Source organism: Stegodyphus dumicola, chromosome 5 (genome assembly GCF_044657685.1).
Source record: "Stegodyphus dumicola isolate Sdum_Otavi_A_Nest chromosome 5, ASM4465768v1".
Lineage (NCBI taxonomy): Eukaryota > Metazoa > Arthropoda > Arachnida > Araneae > Eresidae > Stegodyphus > Stegodyphus dumicola.
In genome coordinates this window covers 146,271,496-146,292,420 of record NC_140772.1, presented here as the reverse complement: position 1 = coordinate 146,292,420, position 20,925 = coordinate 146,271,496, and the positions used below count along the sequence as shown (strand labels likewise).

Genomic DNA, 20,925 nt, shown 5'->3' with positions numbered 1-20,925 from the left:
GACGTGCAAGCTGTTGCCGCACTAATGGACAGTGATCGCCGCCAAACGATTCGTCAGCTGGCCAGACAAACCGGATTAGTGCACACGACTGTGCTGCACATTCTGAAGGAACGCCTGTCCATGAGAATAATTGCTTCATGATGGCTTCCACATCAATTGACGGAAATGCAGAAATGACTATGATATGATGCTGCCCGAACCCACCTGGAGCGCTATGAGCGCGAAGGAGATGCTTTTTTACGCCATATCATTACACTGGATGAGACTTCGGCCCGATTGTACCAGTCAGAACTGAAACACTAATCAAACGAATAGCGTCTTCACAGGTCACCATGACGTTCGAAATTTCGTCAGAACTCCAGCAATGTGAAAGTTATGGTGATTCTCGTGTACGACTGTGATGGTGTCATCCTAACGCATACTGCTCCCCCACAGCAAACCATCACTGCGCAGTATTACTGCTCATTTTTGGAGCCGAATCTCCGACCAGCTTTGAGAAAAAAAAAACGGTGACACTTTCTGCAGAACACTCCTCTCATTTTGCATGACAATGCTCGGCCGCATGCAAAGCAAGCTGTGACTGATTTGTTCAAGTGATGGGGCTGGGAAGTGATTTACCATCCAACATACTCCCCAGATCTAAGCCCTTGTGACTAAATTCCTAAGATGAAGGAACCACTTCGTGGCACTCGCTTCCAAACTGTTCCTGAGATTCTTGCGGCAATAGACCAGTCCATTCAAACTATTAACAAAATAAGCGCTGCTACAGGTATTCTGCGACTTCCACATCGTTGGAAGCGGGTTGTACACAATGCTGGCGACTATATTGAAGGACTGTAAAACATGGTGACATGAATCACTTTTGTATTCCTTGTAAATAAATAGTTGCCACTATTAAAGTTCCAACCCTCGTATAATATGTTATTGGCCTTGCTTAGAACATTGCCATTAACAATGTGCAAAATTTGCTGAGTTTTTGAAAAACAAAGTTACAGCAGAATATACACAATATTTGTCCATCAAATTGCTTTTGCCCATAAAGGTAAAAATATGACATTTTCACATAAACACTTTAAAATTTTGGTAGCAAATAACTTTCATGTGCTACTGCAATCATATTAATGCATAAAACACTTTTGAATTTAAGAAAAAATAATTATGTAAAAACCTGTATAATGTAATTTTTTATTCAAATCCTGGGTTGCTACAGTTATATTTAAGATTATTTCACACTTTTCATAATGATAAAAAATAAAATTTTAAATTCAGATACAAAAAATCGACCCAGATTATTTAATTTCCATGTTTGAAATCATATTCAGGGACCATACACAAACTGAACACAATGTTTGCATTTATACATAATGAAGATAATATATAAGTTTATAAAAAGGTTTCTGATGTTAATATTGGGTCATCTGAAAAATTCTTCATTGTTCAAATTGAAGTATGTTTTCTTATTATTTTGTTACTCCTGATACTGAGTAACCTTGATCAAAGTGGACATGTTCAAATACCATCTTTTCTATTTGCATTGCATAATTCTAGAATGTGCTGGACGCCCAACAGCGGCCGAGCAGTAAAGTCGTTGAACAATGGTAGTTCGATCCGAGGTTCGAATCCTGTGAACGGGCTGGCTGCATGGGCGTTTTCGTGGTTTTCCCCATGTGTTACGTGTATACAAGCCAGTTTCCCTCAGAAAGTCCTCCACAAAGGCATTCCTCCCCTTAGGCAGATAGGCCTCGAGGCTTTGCCATAATTAAATAACCTAACCTAGAATGTGCTGTGCAAATTTCCCCCCCCCCCAGAACAGTGCTAAGAACAGAGAACCTATAAGTACTTTTTGTCATATTATGCTCATTTATTTTAAAATGGAAATAAAAATGCTAATTAGATTGCCAGCAAAATGTGTGCTGTTTCTTATGACACAGTTCCAAGGTAGTTTGGAGAACAACTAGCCTGTAAATTTCAGCTCTGAACTATGCAACATTACATGAGAAAGATCATAAGGTTAGCCAAAGTATCTCTTTTGGTTAGTAATACCAAAAGGGGACTGCATCCAAAAAAATTAATGCTTTGTGCATGGAAAGAGTACAAAGAAATTATATACTACAAATTGCTGCCACCAAATCAGACAAATTCAGAAAAATAGTTTCCAAATGGGAGTTTTAATATAAAAAAAATCAATGCAAAGAGCCTAAAAGTGACCAACCTTTCCATCACAACTATGATTGGCCCAACATTTCGATGAATGTCAGATGAAAACATACTGAGCATGGATGAGATGTTTTGTGTCATCCACGCCCAGATTCAAGACCTTGCCCTCTTGGATTTGCATCACTTCAGGTTACTTAAAGAATCTCTGAATAGCCTGCAGTTCATTTTTTTTTATATTATTTAACAACATGTCAATAACTTCTTTAAGAATGATCCTAATGACTTTTTAAAATGTAAATTTTCCAGGTGCTTGAGAGATGTCACAGAACCAAAACAAAAATTATAGGGGCAAAAACTCAGAATAAAATGATGCTAAAAAGTTCAATGTAGGTTTCCTACGTTTCTGCTCAGTTTCATTTGTATTTATAATCAGAGAATTTTAGATGACCCAACAGATTAAGTGATAAGCACTCTATGCAAACTGTTATAAGTATTATTCAACATAATGCTTTTCAAAAATGAAATTTTATTCACAAAATCTTACAGAACCCCTGTACTAGAAAACACTGGAAGACTTTAGTATTGGCAAACAGCCAACTCGTAGCAGTGTTTGAATAATTTAAAAATGAAAAATATTTCTAGTTTGACTTTCTTTGTATGAATATTGTATCATGATTCTAAAATAATAAAACTTCATAATTAATGAGATCCTCTCAGCATTTGAAAGATTATCAATTAGATAGATAATTCATTCAGCATACAATATGGATCAAAATTGATAATTAAAATAGGTTACCCTCTAGTAAACTACAAAAAATTACCACTGAATGACATTTCCGAAGGAAAAAATTCACCCCAAATTATTTTAATATGTTTATTAATAAGGCACCTCAAGGCAAATTGACAATGATGCCAAATATCCCAAATTTTGAAATTAAATATCGTAGACAATTTTTGTCATATGGAAGTTAAGCTTGTGTTTCATTTTTCCTAACGGAGATATAAATTTCCTGAATGTAAGAATTACAGGCCCTAGGGAACTGCATAAAAAATACATTTTGTATCATTTGCAAAATTCAATATTTTGAAGAAAAAAGAAGAAAAAAAGGGGGGGGCTAAAGCAATATTCATGTCATTTAAAACTTTTTTTTTGTAACTGGAAGTAGATATCCTTGATTAACAGTTATGAAAATAAAGGCTGTGTAATCACTTTTCTGGAACATGGTTTATATGTGCGTATGCATTTGTGTACATGTGAGTATTAAGTGTTCATTTATCAAGCATCATTTGTCAATTTTTTAATTTTAAAAACCTATTATATTAGTAATGAAACAATCTAATTCTATACCTGCAAAATTAAATATATACAACAAATTAAAAGACATTTACCTTAAGAATTCTTCAACATGCCCCATACTTTCTTTAGTATTTTTACCTCCAACTTCTTGGCAATGCAAGGTTATAAATTTTGGTTGATAAAGCTTAACGACCTAAAAAATTCCACTTTGAATCAGCATGTATAACATTAACTTTCTATGCATGCAACAGAAGGAAATAGTATTAGCCTCGAATTATTTTTTATTCAAAAGGGGAAAATATAACACTGTCTGAACAAAAAATTAATAAATATTTATAAATACTATTAAATTTGCCCCTGGGATCGACTAAGTCTCATATATAATTAAATGAAAGAAGGCTTTGTGAAAATTGAATGCCACAGAAATATTTTAATTCACCTTCAAAATTTTCTCATAGAATTCAAAATTTAATCTTGCAAATGAAGTACTTTTTTGGTATTATATTCCCCCCTTATTTGTTTTAAAACAGCTGATGATTTCATTTTGGTTAGAGCTATTTAACCTCACTCAAACATGTATAATCTCAAATGTATCATAACTCTGTTACATCATAACATGTTAGCTGTTACATTATAACGTTAAATGTATCTAATCTTACATCAATAATACAATAATTTCATTCACAGACAGAATATAAATATTTAATACATCTCACTCCTAATGTTTCTTGTTTCTCTAGTGGATTTTTTTTTTATATATAATTGTTATTCGATTTAAAAGCACAATTTTTGTCTTCTAAAATATAAGCCATTATTTGAGGCATTATGCATTTGACATATAAAATTAAATCCTTAGCTGGTTAAACAAAAATATATTCATTACTTTTCTTATTCCAAATTACTCATTTCTACATCAGGCACTTAATATTCAGCCTTAAAGCAGTTCATTCATTTTTACATATCTATTTTATAAATGCTTGATGAATTTTATTAAAAATATCATTCCATCATTTCTAGGCACAATATAAAATTAAGATCGCAATTAAGAAGCAACAGCTTTTGGTACTAACACTGTATCATATAACACTGTGATGGTTTAGTATCGAAAGTCCAAAAACAAGGACTATGACATTCAAGAAGCAGAACGCTCTGGCCATTCCTTCTGATGTTGATGAGGCCTGCCTGCCAGAACTTGCAGAAAAAGATCAGTATGCAATCACTCGAGAGCTTGCTAAGGAATTAGATGTTAGCGCCATGTCCATTATTCATGCTATGCATCGCATAAACTTGACATACAAGTTCAATTACTGGGTGTCGCATGAGACGAAGCAGATACAGACAGACATTTTCAGGCCTGCACTAATCCATTTGAATATCAATGCAAGGATAAAATTCTGGACCACATCGACACTTGTGATAAAAAGTGGATTCACTTCAACAACAAAACCGAAAAGTGGCTTGGTCTGCATGCGGTGAGCCTGTCGGCAGCATGCAAAGTACAATTTTGACTAATAAAAAGATCATGCTTTGTATCTGGAGGGATATCTGTGGCATTATCCAAAAATAGTATCTGGAAAGAGGTAAAAGTAACAGTAAGGTGTACAGCAAGATACTAGTCCATGCTGACGCTACTATCAAGGAAAAATGTCAAACTGAGTTCCGGCACAAAAAGATAATATACTCCATCAAAATAATGAAAGACCACATGTGTCTGCATTCACCAGCTGGACTCTGTACAGACTTGAATTGGATCTTTTGCAACAACCACTGTACAGCACTGACATTGCTCCTTCGGACTTCTACCTTTTTTTACATATGCAGCTACATCTTGCTGGTGCTATATATATATATTATATATATATATCAAGCAAGGTAGTAATTACAATTTTGAAAAACTAATTTTGGTCTAGAAAACATCTTGCGCAATATGCTGGAAAATAAGTGAAATATAAAAAATGTTTTAAGCTTACCTAAAAGTTACCAAGAGCTGCTGCTCCAAAAAGTTCAACACGTTTTAAAAATTAATACATATGAAAATCAAACCATTAGACATGTAAAACATTAAAAAACAGAATCAGATAAAAAAGTAAGCGGAAAACGGTAAATTAGCCCAACTCGACTTCCAAACTGGCTTTTCAAGGAAAATTTAATTTATTTGAACTTCGAATCAAGCTAACCCCATTACGCGTTTCGCCGAAACAGACAATTGAAACTTTTTCGCTACAAAAATTTTTTAAATTTAGACAAAGTGTCTTGGAAATTTTAATAGTCTCAATCCTCTGTTCCAATTTCACGACACGCCCGCACAAAATGACACATTAAGGTGCTAATATATATATATATATATATATATATATTATAAACATAAAATATATATATATATATTATGTTTAAGGCATGCACTCTTGCAATTCAAATCATACGACAAGGGGTTAAAAGATGGACAGATAAAACATTTTAAGAAATGCTAACAGGTGATTATTTCATATTTACATATGTGGAGTGTTTGTCCAGCAAAACTATGAACTTTTGCTTTTAAATCTGTTTCGAGCCAAGACCTTGAAAACAGAAACAGAGTAAGTTCTAGCTTCAGAAATAGCATAGCGAAATGATTTATTTCCCCAACATGGCTTAATGAACTGAAAAATCTTCACATTAGCCAATACAAAAATATTTTCAATTTTAGGTAAATTTATGAAAATTTGGAACACAAAAATAATAGAAATTTTAGACATTTAATGAAATCCATTATTTCTACTTATACAGGACAGGCAACATGACAGTTACCATTTCAATGAATACATTAATTTTCAATGCAAGCTACATATAAGTAGATACGGCAATAGAAAGCATATTGCACATGTACAAGTCAGGTCATTTTATTTTACCTGAGTTAGTAAATACCTTCAATCCAGTCACCGTGTTTCTAAATGCACACATGCATCAGTTGGATCATGCTCTCCGTGACACAGCAACAAACAAGCAGTATGGAATGAATCCCACGATAATTCATTAATGAGTGTCATTAAAAGTTTTTAGTTTCATAGAATAAAAACTGGTCTTCACCATCCCCCATAAGCATTCAAACATGATATCAAAATCATGAATGAAAAAAGAGGGAAAAGCACATTAATAATGTCAAAACTAAATGTATTAAACAGATTTTCGAATCCAATAACAACTCGCAAGGCACAAGAAGCATATTACTCAACTTCCCTTTAAATTTCCAGTTACATTATATGGCAGTATCTTTCAGACTCTCCCGTGTTTTTATGCAAATCTGATTAAACATAAAAGCATAATTTTTGCAAAAGTTTCAGCAAAATCATTTAAACAAAACTTACATCTTCCATGGCTATGAAATTTGATGCATCATGAAAAAGATGTATCTTGAATAGATCAAAGATTGTATGACCAATACTCCAGCGTGTTCTCATGAATCCTTTACTCTAAAAACAGAAAATGAAACAAAAAAAAAAAAAAAAGTAATTTAACAAATATTAAACACCTTAGTAAAAAAACATAGGATAATGTGCATACAGCATATTTTAGAATTAAGTCTTTAATATGTTTTAGAGTTAAGATGTGGAAAGTAGTACCAATGAATAGCTGTCTATTAATTTTTATAAAACTATCATATCCAAAACCTCGTAACAGTGTTTTCTTATCATTATGTAGGCCATGTAATATTCCAAAACACTTTTTCTAACTTAACTTATAGCAGAACTCTGTCAAAATTAACAAAGGATATTACATTTAAATTTTTTAATATTGTAACCAAACCACAAGTCTAAGAATTATATTAAATAAATGAAATTTAAACATTTCAAACTTGTATATGAGATAAATTTTTAATGAAATAGGAATAAATTTCTATACATGAGTATTTTTTAAATTTGATTTAAGGTCCAAAATTTTAATTCCAATACTAGAAATGATATTGTTCATGCTTTCTACAAAAAGTGCTCAACTGATTTACTTTAATACAGCATTTATAATAAAAAGTCCAAAATCTGGATTTTTCATATTCGAAATGATCTAATATCTGGACTTCAGAACAGCCTTCAGCAATTTTTTAAGATTTTTTTTTTCTTACAAAGTATTGGAATGGAGAGTATAATACTAAAAAAAAAGAAGCTGTTCCATAACAATGATTTTTCTCACTGACTAACTGAGATTCCTACTCATAACATTCAAACACCTGCTGGCTAAGTGGCTATGACTACACTTTTTTCACTTGAATGGTTGTGGGGATTTTGCCATTTTTTTTAACAATATAATTTATTCTTTAACATAAACAATAACTGAATGTCCAAGACATATTTTTTGGGAGCAGGATGTCGCTCATTCTAGTTTCTTTTCACTGGCATAGCAACAGGAGAAGGAATTTGATTCTGAGGAATTTAAGTTCAGTTAACATTGCAAATTGTGCTCTTTCTTAACTTTTTAATTTGATTCAGCTTATTATTTTTTGGAGCTGGTATAATTGGTGCTGCACTATTAAAGTTAGAACTTATGTTAGGAATATGGCACTGGAGAGTCAATAGAACAACAATGAATAAAGAAAAACTATTCATAATTCTAAAAATGATAAATTATGACAAAGTACTGATTGAATAGATGAGATAGTGATGCTACACCATTGACAGTCCAATGCTATTGGCTGTAGGCAAAATATTTAATGATGATGAAGTTAAAAGCTTAATTCGTATATTCAGCAGGTCGGTTAACCAAATTTAAAAATCACCATGGCATGAGGCAGTTCAAAATTTCAGGCAATAAAGCTTCAGCTGATCCATGTGTATTCACCAAACTCATTAAGGATGAAAGTTATCTCCAGAATTTATTGCTGTGATAACATTGGTGTTGCCTGGTAATATACGAATTTTACAATACCCGAGCTACCTGTACAGAAAAGACCTAACCTTGTGTCAAAGATTCCAAAGCGAGACTAATGGTTCTGGTATGTGCAAATGTTACAGGAATACACAAATTTTAACTTTACACAATTGGGAATAACACAACTTTGACATTTGAAAGAGTAAAATTTTCTCTATCATCGCTTAAATATAGAAGCATGAATGACAGAAACATTAACAAATGACTGATTTTGAAAATAATTTCATACCAGATGCTCAGCAACGTTTGAAATTAGTTGATTCATCGGATGATGCAAAATTTTAGCACTTATAGACAACTGTTTGGCTCATACATTACTTAATGTTTTAGCTAATGTCTCCATCTTTTTCTTTCCTCCAAATTAAACATAAATCATTTGCCCAATGAGTATCAGAGTGCTTTGTACACTGATGCAGATGTAAGATAGTCTTTTTAAAACCTATGTTGAATTTTCAGAACAGTAACAAGGCCATTCAAGAATTTTTCAAGTACACTGACATAAAATCTGCTTCGTGGATCATTGGACATCATTGGTCATAGAAAGATGTGTCTGAAGATATATTTAGAAATGCTTGGAATAATTTATTGCTAGCTGCCATATTTCATGGTGATGATGATTACAACAATCACAAAAATTATACATAAGCAGAAGGCAAAATTTTCCAATTAATGGAACTTGTGAAGAAATGTGGAAAAGTAATAATAAACAAAGATGATATAACAGAAATTTTTCATTGCAATAAAAATGCTTCAATTAGTCGATTAACAGATGGCGAAATCTGCCATCAAACAGCCCATTCACAGAATTCAAACCTTGGACCAAATTACCGTTTGGCCACTGGGCCCTTTTCACTCCATCAAATCTAGCTTTACGAAGGACTGCAAGCTCACAACAACCTCATTGCATCATTGTTCAACAGAGCTTGTGTGAATGGGTTGTGGAGAACAAATGGCCACATTGCATACCTTAGCAGAGGGTATACAGTGTATGGCATAGTTGCTACTCCTCCGCCTACCTTTAATGGTGCAGCAGCATATGACCTTCATTTGTGAACAGAGTGGTGCATGCGATTATATCAATGGAATGACATTTCTCAAACAAATTCTGCTTCTACATGCAATATCAAGGTAGACAAATATACAGATGCCTCCACAGTAGGAAGTGCTTCTTAGAATTTTACTGTATGAATCCTACAGGTCCAGCAGTAGGAGGTATAGTATGGTATGCCCTTTACAGGTCAGATCTACGCCAGCATTTCGATGTGTGGTCAATTCGACACGAGGTCGTTTCGACGCAGGGTCAGTTTGACACCATACTTTTTTTTGTTCTTGTTTGACGCCATACTTTTAATATTTTTATTTATTTTTAGAATAAGTTTGCACCATCATTCAAATAAATTTGGTGTCATCATCATTTGGTGTTTCACACCCCACATTATGGGAATTCATAGATGGTCTCAGGCGTGTTCAAAAATCAATTGATCAATGTTATGAACAATTTGTACGTGGAGATGAACCGCCGCACAAGCGGAATCGATATCTGCGAGCTGATATGAGAATTAAAGTAATAGTTGAAGATTTTGAAAATCGAAAAATAATAGAATACCTGAAAGGTGTGACGCATAACTTTGCAATGGATTAGTATAATAACAGTTCTGCGATGTAATCTTATTTATGTGTAATCTTATTTACCTGTAATTATATTTGTCTGCAATATAACTACTTTGTAACCATATGTTTTTTTACCATTTGCGTATTTTGCATTTTTGATGCTGTTTTCTGAAATAAATAAATAAATAAAAAAAAACCTCCTTCATGTCCCGGGGCCTTGACGTTGGCGAGGGAGTTTCTCATTAATCTGGGACACAAACAAAAATCTAGAACACTTTCACACATATACACACATATATTTATTTCAAATATGCATGCAAACAATTGCTAATTCAATAAATAAAAATCAGTCATATTACTTACTTATATAATTTCATATTTATTCTATAAATAAATAAAAATACTAAAAAAATATGGCATCAAACTGCCCCGGTGTCAAAATGACCTGCTTTGTGGGTTGCCATTTGATACAAGTTAAGCTTGTGTCAAGAAAGCATACAATAAACTAATTAGCCAGAGTTACATTACAGATATGATAAAAACTGTGGTGTTTCCCATATATTCACAAAGACTTCAGAATTACCTTACAGCAAGGTAATGCACAATCACGGTAAGCAATCAATGTCAATACTTCAGTAACACACAAAAGGTTACAATTCCGTCTTGACTGCTGGATTCACTAGATGTTTTCCCAATTGAACATGTCTCGTATACAAATGCTGCACACACTGGAATAACAGAGACTACTAGAAGCTGCAAATGATAGAACTCTGGCAACGAATTTCAGTCACATGGATTGCAATATCTCAAGATACTGTATTTCCCAGCATATGAAACACAGTGTGATTTATCAGGTTAGAATTTAAGAAAAATACTCTGGCCAGACAGAAGAGGATCTATAATTTATCTTTGAGTTATGGTTTTATTCCAAGCATTTTTCTTAACTGATATCCCAGATATCATGAAACAGGCCAAGATTTTGCAACTATAATGTTCAAGGACATATCACACACATTTTAATTTAGTATGGTGTTTAGGTTGAGTGTCATTTCCGCGTAGTTTTTTTTTTTTTTTTTTTTTTTTTGCCATTTTTCTTAAGTGCAACATTTACGCTGATGTGATCTTTCTTCTGGATATTACGCTACGTAATTTGCTGATTGCGTTGCTACAGCCTGCATCTGTGGTGCCACGACTTAAGATATGGCCAATGACAGAATGCCACTGCAACCTCGATGAGCCAAACCACTAGATTCCCTGAAGCAATGTACAAGAATTTTTAGTTTTGTTACAGTCATATAGCCTAGGCATATTTTCACCTGTTTTAGCATATGAAATTGTTACAAAGCTGAAACAGCTGATTTGCCTTTCAGATACAACAATTTTACCAGAAATTCATTATTGAGCAATTCAACTGACAGTTACTCATCAAAATTAGAAAATATAAAAAAACTAAATTTCAGCAGATGAACAGCTTAATCTCTTTGGCATTTCAGTTACCCTACAGTATATATTCCCCCTTGTATTCATTGCATATATTATGGTCAAAGTAAAAAATCTAGTGATTATTAATAATAATCCAGTTGTTGGGTTAATGAGATAAATAACACAAAATAATCACATTTACTCATAAATATTTATAATCATCAATGGGTTTGGTCAATGCAAATAATTAAGCATACTAAACATAAATTTCAAACTCTAATGAAATTTTAATGTCATGCAAACATGCATGAAATTAAAAAATGTCTTGCAACAATGATTACTGTTATTTATTACATACTTTAGCATTTTTCTTAGCAGTGAAATGCAATCAATGAAAAAAAAATGTTTTATAATAATAACAATGATTACTATTATTTGTAAGATACATTCATTATTTACTACATCAAATAAATTATATTATGAACACCTTACAGCAACAAAAAATGCAAATAAATTGCATTATAAACACACTGCTATTACATTTCAAAGAAACTGTTACCAACTGTAAAATATGAAGTTACGGAGGGTTTCTGAATTTTTCCACTGTAGCGATTTGGGTTACCATTACTTGTGCAATTACAATATTGAAATCCCTGACTACCTAAATTTCTTATGAGCACATTTGTGTGATCAATAATTTGGCTCTGTAGCTGCATATCTGCTTGGCATACATCTCAAACAGAAACATTCTACGTAAAAACATTGTTGATTTTAAAACTTTTATATCTCTGATGCCAACTTGGAAAATTATTATTTATTATATTTTATTTTTATAAACCTATGTTTATCAAGACATGACAACTTGAGTAATGACTCATGCAACGATGCCTAAACAATATTCTTATATTAGTAATTGAAAAACAAGGAGTATGGAAACCTTTCATGTTGACATTTACGCTTGGCGATGATTACAGATGCGCTAAATGTTGACAAGGAAAAATTTAACAAAAATGTCTTTCCATATGCTAAAAATAGATTTTATTAATGATGCTCATAGGCCAAAAGATTACATGTAGTGCTAATTGTTTAACACATAAACTGCATGTAAGATTGTATGGCCGCACCTGGAGGCAGAATATATGGAAGAAAAGATTGTTGGAATTTAGAGAAGCACCGAGCAACAAAATTAAGGGATAAAAGGATATCTGGAATTTAAAGAAAGCTCTGGGATCTAAAATTTAGGGACAGCATAAATTTAGAACATAAGGGGGTTGCATGGTAGGAGACTTTAGGACCCATGGAGACTGCATCAGGCGGTAAGATATCTAGTGCTGGCCCTCGATAAGCCTTAAGTATCTGTGGGAATTATTTATTCAGGACGCCGATAAGCCTTAAACATGTGTAAGAAATAGACATAAGTATAATAAATAACTAATAATTCTGGCTTAATTGCCTCAGTGCGCAATAGAGGCAAGACAAAATTTAGCGGAAGAACTTCCCAGGCAGCATGCATTCGTATAAAAAACGTTAAAGTTGAACGTAAAAATATCATAAAAAGTGTCCAGTGGCAATTACTAAATATTTACGTATATTTTTACGTTATACTATACGTAACTTTTACGTAAAATTTAGGTATATTTACGCGAGAGACTACCGTTCATTCGCAACTTTTACGTATAATATACGTAAATCTCAATTTTTTGCTTCACGTATGCGTATATATTTAGTAAAAATTTACGTAAATTTCCCCGATTTTTTACTGTATATAAACGTATATATTAGGTAAAAATTAAGGTAGATATTCCCCGTATTTTACGGTACAAAAACGTATATATTTCCCGTAATTTCCGGTACAAAAACGTATATATTTGATAGTAATTGACCTAAATCTTCCCTATGTTTTCTTTGCATATGTGAATGACTGGTAAAATTTTAATCCGATGTATTCTCCACTTTACTGTGTATAAATGCACATTTTTTGGTACAAAATTTGCATAAATCTCCAATTACTTTTTCACTGCATTTTTCATAAAATGTACTTATTTTAATCTCATATTTTTTATATAAATCTATGCAAAAACTTTCTGTATGCTATGATTAAAAGGTAAAATAATTTTTATATCAAATTCTTACATATCTGCCTTTTAGTTATGTACAGCAATATGGAATATATATAACTGGAAAATTTAAATGCACTAGTAAATGGGGGAAAAAAAAAAAAATTTCTATTAAAAATTACGTAACACTTAAAGGCTGAAAATGACTTTTAATATTTCATTTCAAAGTGACTACAAAATATGCAATAAATTTCGTAAACATCAATTCTGTGTTTTAAATCAATTAATGCTATCGTTCATTTGCATTTTTGTTTACTAAATTCATTTCATAAATTTAAATTTAGTAAAAAACTGTAGCAAACAGTTGTTTACTAAATAACACTTTAAATAAATTATTTGCTTTTTCGAAGGACATTTTCTTATGCCATGTAAATGAACGATAGCATTAATTGATTTAAAACATAGAACTCAGGTTTACAAAATTTATTGCATATTTTGTAGTCACTTTGAAATGAAATATTAAAAGTGATTTTCAGCCTTTTAGTGTTATGTAATTTTTGAATAGAAATTAATTTTTTTGCATTTAAATTTTCCAGTTATATATATTCCATATTGCTGTACATACCTAAAAGGTGGATATGTAAAAATTTGATATTAAATTAATTTTATCTTTTAATCATAATATGCAGAACATTTTTGCATAGATTTATATAAAAAATAAGAGATTAAAATAAGCACATTTTACGAAAAATGCAGTATATAGGTAATTGGAGATTTATGCAAGTTTTTTACCAAAAATGTGCACTTATACACAGTAAAGAGGAGAAGACATCGGACTAAATTTTTACCAGTCATTCGTATATGCAAAGAAAACATAGGGAAGATTTAGGTCAATTACTATCAAATATATAAGTTTTTGTAAAGTAAAAAATAAGTGTATTTAATTATGGCAAAGCACACGAGGGCTATCTGCCTAAAGGGAGGGATGCCTTTCGTGGAGGACTTTCTAAGGGAAACTGGCTCGTATACACGTTACACATGGGGAAAACCACGAAAACGCCCATGCAGCCAGCCCGTTCGCGGGATTCGAACCTCAGACCGAACTGCCAGTGTTCAGCGTCTTTACCGCTCGGCCGCTGGTGGGCCAAAGTAAAAAAAAAAAAAAAATGAAAAAAAAAGTAAAAAATAAATATAAGTAAAATACAGGGAATATCTACGTTAATTTCTATCTATAGTACAATATAGTTAACAAATTCAGTAAACGAATGTAGCACAAAAGAAAACATCATACGTTTAGATTATTTGAATGAGTGTGCTAAATTTTAAAATTGTTAAATATAAACCAGGAAATTGTAGAAAACTTACCTTTTCCAATAGTTTACCAAGTTGACTTTGTTATTTTCCTTGAAGATGAATGTTTAATGTCACAAATATTTCATTCATATCTTCAGATAATACAAATATCTACATATTTATTTATTAAAATTCAGTTTATCCCAAACATGTTAAAGAAAATATTAATTTGCACGCAAGTTAATTGAGTAACTTCTGTTTTAATTACACACATAATTATGATATGTAAAAATTTTACATTTATCAGTCAATCTTGCAATGTATTATAATCTATTATTGTTGTCTTTCTCAGTTTAAAATCTTACAAATATATTAGATCAGTACTAAAAGTTCACCTCTACAAAAGAAATTCTTTATTGAGGTATTTTTAAAAAGTTCCCTTTTACAATGTAACTGTTAATTTCATAAAATTATGCAAATTCAAAATTACCTAAATATGTTCTTTATTTTATCTTATATAGCAGATAAAATTTTAAAAAGTTAATTTGTTTAGGAATATTGAAGTTTTTAAATATTTATCTCATGTGACTTTTTCTATAACATCATTATACATGTACATGTTGATGTGGACATACCAATTATTTTTTTTTTTCATCAAATAGCTTTATGGTATTAGATTTAAAAAGAGGCAACTGGGCAAAAGAAAGAAATTAGAAGTTGGCTAATTTTTTATTAATTTGTTGTCAAATGCTGTACACTTTAGATTATGCTCATATGATGACAATGAGTTATTTAAATTATAAAATTATAATGAACATATCCCACATAAATTAACAAGTATAAAATTTCAAGTTGTTTGAAGTATTATGAACTGTAATACTTGCAAAAGAAATACACATGAAATTAATTTAAGAATTAGGTTTATTTTACAGGTATTCAAAAACTGCAATTACTGTTAAACAATAAAAACTAACATTAAATCTGAAGAGCATATTTTTTTCAATAATAAAATTCAACATAGACTTCATGCAGCTTCGCCATATTTGTTCTACAGTTCACTGTCTTTAATATCCTGCTCGATTTTTGTAAAAGTGAATTCTTTGTCACCCAATGTTTTGAGAACAGCTCCTAAACAAGAAAAAGAAAAATTTGTAATAATTTCACACTTCAGATGTTTTCAGCTTTTAAATATAGTTGAAGTATTAAAAGATGCATATAAAATGCACTGAGTATTTCATATTTAAAAATTTACATTTCAGTAATTAAAAATTAAATTTCATACTATCACACAGTAAGCTTTAATTATATACCTTACACAATGCCTATAATTTCAAGTAAAAAATACTTAAGATTTGTTTAGAACTGCAAGGTTGAGAAAGTCTTTAATGGCTATGTTTGTATTTAAGTACATGAGAAAAAACTTAATTTTGTATTAATTATATTGCATTAGCCTTTTCAATTTTACTCCTACATATATAGTAAAGAATATTCGCTTTCTTACAGATAACTTTTTCTTAAATAAAGAGTAAGCAGAAAACTAATCACAACACTATGTACATATAACAGAATACTTCATAAACATATACATGTCATTAACATACGTATATGCATTAACAGGCTATTTGACACGTTTCAATAAACCAGAAACCAATACACAATCAAAAGTATTATCCGTAAATTCCTCCAAAATCAGAGCAAAAATCTTTAATTATGATAATAATGGCATCTCAGTTTGCAATATAAAATATTTCAAGTCTACATTCATGTGCATTCTAAGCAAACAGAAAGCTGAATAACAATAAAATTATAAATACCATAAAAAAGTTAAGAGCCACGTAGAATGATAGCAAGACTAAATGAAGTCTTCCTTCAAAAATCAATTTAAATTCAAAAATTTGCCTTCCTGTTTAACATCTCAAAATAGGGTTACTGCTTTGACTAACTAAATTTCCTGTCATGGCAAAATAAAAATTGTCACTTCTGTTGCAGGAAATATTTGCTGCAAACTTTGTATGCAAATAATCCAGTGAAAAAATTTTAATTGTAGCTTGAATATTTTCTTTATTAAATAAATGAAAAATTGCCACATAATATTAATTTATGATCCACATGAAGCTTTTTACCTCTACCATATCATGCAGCTATTTTAAAATATATACTCTCATATAAAAGCCACAGAATTTTTTTACCAATATTAATATAGTATAAATCATTAATAAATCTTCTAAAAACAGCCCCAAATTTTCTGAATTTGATACCCAAAACATAATTCTACGTAACTGTTAATGTATGCATTTGCTTGCACATACTTATGTGCAAGAGTGTATGTATACATAAATGAATTATACACACAAAAACTTAACGTATTAACTTTAATAAATTCTTAATTAGCAGGATGACTCAATTAAGGCAAAATATGAAAGAAATCTACCTGATGGAATAGTTGTAAAAGATATATTTAAAAAAAGCTAATATTGTTTACCTTACACATGGCAGAAATTGAGTAAACTGTATGCAGCTGGATTATTTATTAGGAATAGAAGTTAGATCAAAGTACCAAAGTCACACCAGGGCTTTAACCATTTGGGTGCAAAGAAGCATCTCAATTTAAAAAAGAATAATTTAAAAAAGCTAATAGAATTTATAACTTTTACAATCTAGTACAAATATTAGACACATAAACAACACTAAATGCCATTATTTACTTGCATATTTTCCTTCTTTGTGTACTTTACTCCTTAATTTTTCAGGATATGATTTAGAAACAGAGTTATGGTAAAAATGTATACTGGTAAAAAAAATATTGCTGAAACTGATAAGTCCTTTGAATTATATACTATAGTGCAAAGAGGGATGGAATATGTGACTAAATATGATAAATCAGATTACAATAACATTAAACAAATAACATGAAAAACTGAAAAAAGAAATTTTATTTGAAATTATTTTTTAACTCATGGAAAGACAAACAGTTTTTCCAACTTATTAAATTCAATTATATTTTACCTTCGTCAAACCAATATTGGTAAGAGAGTTGTATTTAAAATTGGTGCTAAGCTAAAGCTGCTTTCTTGCGTAATTTTATACTATTGAAAATACCGGTAATTGTCAAAGTTATTCGTAGTCAATATGTGTAAGATTATTAATGAGCTGCCAAACCGCAGTTAACCAGCTAATATACTACATTCAACATTATTATTTTTCTTTTTGAATGTCAGGTTTTCATTATTTCTGCCAATATATCTGTAACAGGACATAAAGATTGAGTGAAAGTAGAATAGAAAATTACCTTGCAAGTTAGCACCTTTACCTTAGTGGCAGTACTTCATTCTCTAGAAAAAACATTTTAAATTATTATACTTAAACAAAAAATTCATATTTGTTACAGCAAAACATCATTAACACAATAAACCAGAGTTGAATGCAAATCTAGTTTAACTCCATTTTTGAAAACTAGTTTATTACTTTTAATTTAAAAATAATAAAAAAATAAGGTACGTATTATGATGACTACCTAGATATCTCGCCTAAACTGGCAATTCTTGTAGGTTATACAGGTTAACCCTAACATAGGTTATAGAGGGCACTAAGATAGAGTATTAATCCCACACTAGAGACTCTAACATTTGGTAGGAACAGTTTGAAAAGTGAAACAGATATTTATAGTGAACCAATGCAAAACAAAAACAATAGTTCTTTAGGGACAAAGCCCCTTTGGACTAATAAATACGAGTAAATTAACAGCTTTTAGCTATTTTTTCTTCTTGTAAAAAATAGACATACAGAATATTTTTAGAAAATAACAGTACTTTAAGCATGCATTTTCCACATATTTAACACAATTCATTCTAGTTCTGTTGCAATACTGGCAAAGGTACTCCTCTGTTATTAGGACGGGATTCAGAAATGTACAATGAAACCTCAAGATACGAGGTAAGTATGAGCAAAACACGAGCATTAATTCGAGTAACGAGCAATGAGCCAGGCTATTGGTATGGGTGGCGCCATTTCCCGATCCGGCTCAACTCGGAGAATCCCCTCATCAGATCACTCAGTGTTCTTTTATATACGTGTTTGTGCACTTGTAAGTTAATTGTTTTGACATTTAACGTGAAAATAATTATTTCAAGATGCCTCGCAAGAAGATTGTTGCCTCAGATAGTGCTGCAAAGAAAAATAAGGAGGCCATGGCCGTCGATATCAAGAAAGAAATCGTAGATAAACATAAGCATGGTGACAGAATTGGCGAAGACTTGCGGCCTTTCAACATCGAAAATCTATACTATTCTGAAGAAGCAGGAAGAAATTAAGAAACCTGATGTAGCCAAAGGAATTATCGTTGCTTCCAAGCACCATAAAAGTACTCCTAGATATTGAGAAGCTGTTGTTGGTGTGGATAAATGAGAAGGAGTTAAAATGTTGGTAACAAAGTTAAACTATGGTTATATTATTTACAAGTGTTATTTATTAGGAAAAATTGACTTGATATTAAAATGTTGATATTTTTTGGGGTGTGAAACGGGTTAACTGAATTTCTGTTATTTTCAATGGGGAAGCTTGTTTCTAGATACGAGAAATTCACTATACCAGTTGAATGCTGGAATGAATTAAACTCGTATCTCGGGGTTCCACAGTAGATATGTAAGCATGTGTATATGCATGTATGCGCATATGTGTGTATAAGTATACACATACATACATAAAGAATATACACATGCACACATGAGCACCTACATTTAAAAATGCATGCATATAAACACACACTTCTGAATCTGGTCCTGATAACAGAAGAATACCTACATGAATCATAGGATTTACATTAATCAGTTTTATTAGAATTCTTAAATGAAATCTTCACTATCCGAAAATTCAGTTTCATTTCCAGCTGAAACTGTATCAGGACAATTTCCATAATATATATTTCCATAACAGATTTCTGAACAATTAGTCATGTTAATATTGCCTTTCTTTTTCCATTAAAAGCTATTTCCTGCTTAATTACAGTATGCTTTAAGATAAATATTAAAACGTTTGAGTAAAAATAATATAACTATAAAAAGGTGAGACACATACAAAAAGGAGTGACACAAACAGTAAGAAACAGACTAGTGCAAAATTTAACAGTACCAAATCCTGAAAATGAATCATTAGGCACGTACACAAAAGAACAACACATGGAAAATCACATTTCCTACACAGACGTTATTTATAAAATTTTATATAGGTGAAGAAAGTACGAGTATTAAACACTGAAAATATAAAATATTCACTTACTTTCTTCAAATAATTAGTAACTTCGATGGATTCAGTCACAAACGCCAATTCATGAACAAACAGTATTCTTTGCGACTTTACCATTCTTTTCGACCGCCATTGCTGAGTGCTGACTTCACAAATATCCCGCCACAACCGGAAGTAGAAAGTGTCTGCTTTGCCATTGGTCAGTGAACAAGAATTGCAACGTTTTTTTTTTTTCTTTATAATTAAACATATTAAGAAAGCCTCTAAATTAGCATATGAAATAAACTTACTTTTACATTACATAAATTTATATTCACAGCATCTCTGTATTAAGGTAATAATTAAATTTTTCTACGAAAAATAGAAATGTCTGTGTATGCGCATGCTCAGTGTATAATCGTAAATCCGCTTAATTTTTATAAGTTAGCGTAAAATTAACTATGCAAATTTTGAGTTCATTTAACTGGACCCTTGTACTTATTCTGTAGATCTCCATATTAAGAATGTCTTTAACTGTTTCAGGAAAAATATAAAATATAATATAATTATTTATTTACATTATTTATTAATTTTTTCCTCATATAAAAATTATTAAAATCGCTATATCATTTTTTCCATACATTAAACAAAATTTAAAAAAATTAGCCTCATATGATTTTTATAACAAAGATTAAAGGAACTGAAATATATGTAAAATATCAGGATTCAGCTTGCAATTTCGTAGAGTTATTATTATTATTATTAAATAAAAATATTAGTATATCTTTGATTATAATTAATTATCCTTTGGTCTATATTAAACTATTGTTCAAGAAGTTAAACGTTTTCTAGCATCTTCTGCTGTATTTATTATTCTATTCCTCGACATGAAAGATTTGCTAGTCTTATTCCAATTTAATTGCCCACATTTGCTAAATAAAATAAGGAGAGTATTGTACCAAACTCAGT

The 20,925-nt window shown here is 31.1% G+C and overlaps 2 protein-coding genes and 1 long non-coding RNA gene across 14 annotated transcripts in view; 1 reads left to right on the top strand and 2 right to left on the bottom strand.

Moving 5' to 3' along the window:
• LOC146997284 (inositol polyphosphate-5-phosphatase A-like) overlaps positions 1-20,925 on the bottom strand; it is a 108,160-nt gene that overhangs the window by 37,632 nt on the left and 49,603 nt on the right. For all 11 annotated transcript variants that reach the window (XR_015040958.1, XM_085816326.1, XM_085816324.1 and 8 more), the window contains 2 exons: positions 6,799-6,903; positions 3,547-3,647 (listed from right to left, as the gene is read on the bottom strand). Coding sequence is in view for 10 of the 11 variants with exons in the window: in XM_085816326.1 (XP_085672452.1) it covers positions 3,547-3,647; positions 6,799-6,903 (206 nt within the window). In the remaining variant the exon portion in view is untranslated. The remainder of the gene's footprint in view (positions 1-3,546; positions 3,648-6,798; positions 6,904-20,925) is intronic.
• The window catches only part of LOC146997285 (glycosyltransferase 25 family member-like), a 108,921-nt gene that overhangs the window by 82,931 nt on the left and 5,065 nt on the right, over positions 1-20,925 (top strand). The window lies entirely within an intron of this gene.
• On the bottom strand, positions 15,640-19,667 carry LOC146997286 (uncharacterized). Its single transcript, XR_015041261.1, has 2 exons — positions 18,026-19,667; positions 15,640-15,864 (listed from the first exon to the last, which is right to left on the bottom strand). It is a non-coding gene; the product is annotated as an uncharacterized LOC146997286 (long non-coding RNA).